General features: G+C 46.8%; 1 protein-coding gene across 2 annotated transcripts; it reads right to left on the reverse strand.

The window, feature by feature from the left end:
- Nucleotides 1-991: 991 nt before the first annotated feature.
- Nucleotides 992-3,335, reverse strand: LOC125543641 (uncharacterized). Of its 2 annotated transcripts, XM_087546820.1 has the most exons (6): nt 3,133-3,313; nt 2,818-3,033; nt 2,394-2,687; nt 2,093-2,254; nt 1,431-1,514; nt 992-1,297 (listed from the first exon to the last, which is right to left on the reverse strand). In XM_087546820.1, the coding sequence occupies exons 1-6, from the start codon at nt 3,160-3,162 to the stop codon at nt 1,190-1,192; spliced, it is 894 nt and encodes a 297-aa protein (XP_087402946.1). In that variant the 5' UTR covers nt 3,163-3,313; the 3' UTR covers nt 992-1,189. The 2 variants fall into 2 exon arrangements, with proteins under 2 accessions (XP_087402946.1, XP_087402945.1); XM_087546819.1 differs by having other exon boundaries at nt 2,394-3,033; nt 3,133-3,335.
- Between the last annotated feature and the right edge of the window lie 632 nt (nt 3,336-3,967).

Consider the following 3,967-nt stretch of genomic DNA (forward strand, 5'->3'; position numbering starts at 1 on the left):
AATGAGCTCACGGCACCGACGTCGTTCCTCATTGTAGCAGTGGTGATGCTGCAACTCGATGAGCTAGCAGCGCGACGATGCCCACATCACAACAAGGGTGATGCTGCAGTCACATGACCTCCTAGCATCGGTGATGCTGCGAGCAGTGGGTGATGTTGTGAACCCTCATCCCTGCTCTGCTCTTGCAGCACCCCTGGAGGCCCTATTGTAACAGACATCGTCGGGCATCTCCCTGTCGTAGCATCCACTGCCCATCACAACACACATCACCCTCCTCCTTCAGTTTAGTCATTGGCATCTTCATAGCATACCACGGTCGCCATCGAAGCACTTCTCACAACTCCTTACAACTGTGTGCGGTCGATGTTGCAACGCTCCTCTTGCAGCATTGCGACATGTGCCTTTTTAGCACGAAGTGCCGCCATGCAGCACCCCACCCCCATTGGAGTGCAACACGCATGGTGGCCCCTGTTGCCGACCTTGCAGCACCATTGCCCCTGGCTATGGTATCGGGGCCTAGCTTCCTTGTAGTAGTGGCGGCTACCGTTAGCGCGCGCGGGGGGGGGGGGGGGGGGGGGGGGGGGGAGGTTGTTCCCGTGCATGAGGACAACGATATGGCAGCATGTCTCGTGACAAATGTGCAATTAGTTCATAAATAAGACACTTGGTTGAAAAATGTCAACCGTGTTTTGTAAAATACATAAAATCAAAACTATAACTGCACGTAGATTTGTTTGGTAGTGAGACATAACCTCACGTACCAGATGGTCACGAGGCACGGATTATTTCCGAGGTTCGGTCCTCATTATGCAACAAACACCATACAGTCCATACTCCTCATTATGCAACAAACACCATATAGTGCCTTCGGCAAGTTGGATGTCATCTCGTCAAGCCCAATACATGGCATTTGTGGCACGGAAATACAATGAAATCACTTCCCCTCAGACAAGCCCCCATCGGTATCCGCAATTGCCGGACATTGTTCAGGTCTCTAGAAGAGCTCAGGATGTTTTTTATTTTTTGTACCCATAAGCAGTTAACTGTTCAACAAGCATATAACAACAAACAGAATCACCACCATCCAAAGTCATATTATAACTCCACGAATATACGAGTAGATGGATGAATGGTTGTCCTTCAAGGCATATACGAGTAGATGGATGCCAAATTGCTAAAGGCATGCTGGCTAGGCTAGGAGCGTTCCATCCATCACAGTAAGAGCTTCTCCCTGGATCTGCACTCTCTGATTTGCGTCATCCAGTTGCAGGTATAGTGTTCCACCCCTTGGAGATGCCTGATGATACATATGAAGGAAAGCCAACATCATGGTTCAGCTGATCGAGTGCATGTTGCAGCACCATTTTTTAAATAAAATATTTTTTGAGTTTATATCAATTAAATTGCTGAAAACACAGCTAAGCACATACTTGAAATGCCGTCATTTTTTGCTTCCCCAGCTTTCTACCCCAATAGGGTGCCAAAACACAATGTGTACTGCCAGTAACAGGGTCCTGTCGAAATATAGTGATCAAAGGGTATGAGTTATGGAACAGGAAGATGTATTACATGGAGAATATCGAATGCCAATATACGCCCAATGGTAAATGTTGAATGAATGAGTTTTTTCTTATACTCCCTCCGTCCCAAAATAAGTGTTGCTGATTTAGTACAAAGTTAGCACAATGTTGTACTAAATCAGCAACACTTATTTTGGGACGGAGGGAGTATATACTTAGTGTTCAACTACTCCTATGTAATACAAGACATTCCAATTCCTTGGTGAAATTATCTGTCACAACTGCAAGGTAAAAACTGCCTAGTTAACACTACTAATTACGAAATCGAGACAAGGAAGGCTCAGAACAAGCTGGAAGTAGACAACTCAATAGACTACATGACTATGGTAACCAGACTGAAAGATGTAAACATTACACATGAGCATAATTAGGTACCGCAACTTGGGAGAGGCAATCATGCACTCATATTTAGTTAGCTAAGTACATATTGAAGTACAAAAAATGGTCGATGATGTGGTAAGTTAAATAAGTTTCGCCGTTTCTATATGCTTTGGACTAACAAAGGACATCACCTCATCTATCCCAAATTTTGGGCAGAAGAAACGTGTAAAGAAGTCATAACCAGATCCAGCCGGCGCCGGTCCTGTAACAATAAGACCCCTGCAGGCCAAGTTTTTAATTTCATCGATGCTAGGAAGGATATTAACAACTTCTTTTCCTGAAGAAAGTTCCACCTGAAAATCATGCAAGATTTTTATTGACAATTAATGTTTCTGAAAGACCATACATTCGCACCAGCATGCTCCATTATAAAATGAGGAAGTTGATCCTCAAATGTAACTATGGAAACAAAAATATGGGGAGAGACAGTACAATGAGGTCGCCGTCGGTAGCCGATTTGTGAACGCTGACAATGGGTGCACCGTTTAGGGTCTCCAGAATCGACGGCGTTTCGTTGCATTCCAGAAAACCAATCATGGGGAAATCCAGCTCAATAAACAGCTTCCCCTGCTCCTCACCAGGGACGCCAGTGCTCCCTGGTGCAGGGACTTTCTTGGCAGTCAGGATCCCGGACCTGGTCATGAACTCCAGCTTGCCATGCTCCGGAAGAACAGTCGTGAAGAGGAAGTGCGCAGAGGCCAACGTCGCGTGGCCGCAGAGGTCAACCTGAAAACAATGAAATGATGAGTCAAGGTAGGTAACTGTGCAAATCAACATGTTCAGAAGTTCAGGTCGATACTGGTCGTAAGAGGGGGCTCTGGGATTTGTGGACGAGATGGATGGGGAGCCAGGATACCTCGGTGACGGGAGTGAACCATCGGAGGTGGAACCGCGGGGCTGCGCCGGCTCCCCCGGAGGAGTCCCGGGCGAGGAAGGCGGTCTCCGAGAGGTTGAACTCGGCGGCGACGGACTGCATCCACCGGTCGTCCACGGCCGCGGAGGCGCCCTCCTCTTCGAGGAGGCATACTGCGGCGGGGTTGCCCTTGAACGGCTCAGCCGCGAAGGCATCCACCTGCGACGAGACAGACGATGACGGCCGCGCCAGCGTCACTTCTCCTTCCGGACAGATTTGCGAGTGAAGAACAGGAGAGGGGAAGATAGTAGTACTGACCACGGCGTATCGGATGGCTTTTTTCCCCATTTCTCCGAACAAGGCGGCGGCGGCGGCGGCGGCAGGGTAACAGCAACGGCGGCGGCGGCGGCGGCTGCAAATTTGCGGGAGCTGCTGATAATCGTGGGGACACTGGGGAGGTAGTCAAGTACTCCCTCCGTAATCAGCAATGACAAGTACAACATGGAGATTTTGTCTTCCCGTCAGTTGTCACCGGAGTAACTAAATAATACTCGTTGAGTCCGGAATTACCCGCCGCTTAAACGGATATACTAGTATATTGCACTAAAATACTTCTGGATACATCTAAGACACTAATTTCCAACAGAGGTAATACATGAATGTATATTTTTCAGTGGTGAGCGAACTTCTGTGGACTTTCGTGCTTTCCCGTCATACTAAGTTGGGTTTTCATTTTTCTATGTTGAACCTTGTCATTGTTTATTTGTGTTTTTAAAAGAAAGGCCTAAGGAGCGTTCGGCTTTAAATTAATGAAGCTAACTAGATAAGAGTATACAATGTACAAAGTCAGACATTACAACTAGAGCAAATGATAGTACTTATATAGACTAGCTCAAATCAAAGGAGCAATACGACCAGAAAAGACATAAAGCTAAGGATCACATCGACTGATTACATCATAATAGGCTGCAGAAGTGGACATCCTTAATCTTTTTTAACACCCCTCAGGCCACCTTGTCCTTCCTCTTTTCTTAGAGGCCTCTGTGCTGAAAAAATATAGCCTATTTAAAAATGTAATCAGTCGAATGGTGTAGGATACAACTCTTTATAGTAAGTTTGTTGTGCCAAGCCTGAAAAGCCCAAGCCATTGCCG

The sequence above is a fragment of the Triticum urartu genome, chromosome 3A (assembly GCF_056163025.1).
Source record: "Triticum urartu cultivar PI428250 chromosome 3A, HENAU_Tu73, whole genome shotgun sequence".
In the NCBI taxonomy this organism is placed as follows: Eukaryota; Viridiplantae; Streptophyta; class Magnoliopsida; order Poales; family Poaceae; genus Triticum; species Triticum urartu.

Bases quoted from the DNA above. Each gene is read 5' to 3' on its own strand.
- LOC125543641 (XM_087546819.1), bottom strand. From the start codon at position 3,317: ATGTTGTACTTGTCATTGCTGATTACGGAGGGAGTACTTGACTACCTC. The intron at 3,034-3,132 runs GTCAGTACTACT...GTCTCGTCGCAG, and splicing joins AAGCCATCCGATACGCCGTG to GTGGATGCCTTCGCGGCTGA. The intron at 2,255-2,393 runs GTACTGTCTCTC...CATGATTTTCAG, and splicing joins CTACCGACGGCGACCTCATT to GTGGAACTTTCTTCAGGAAA.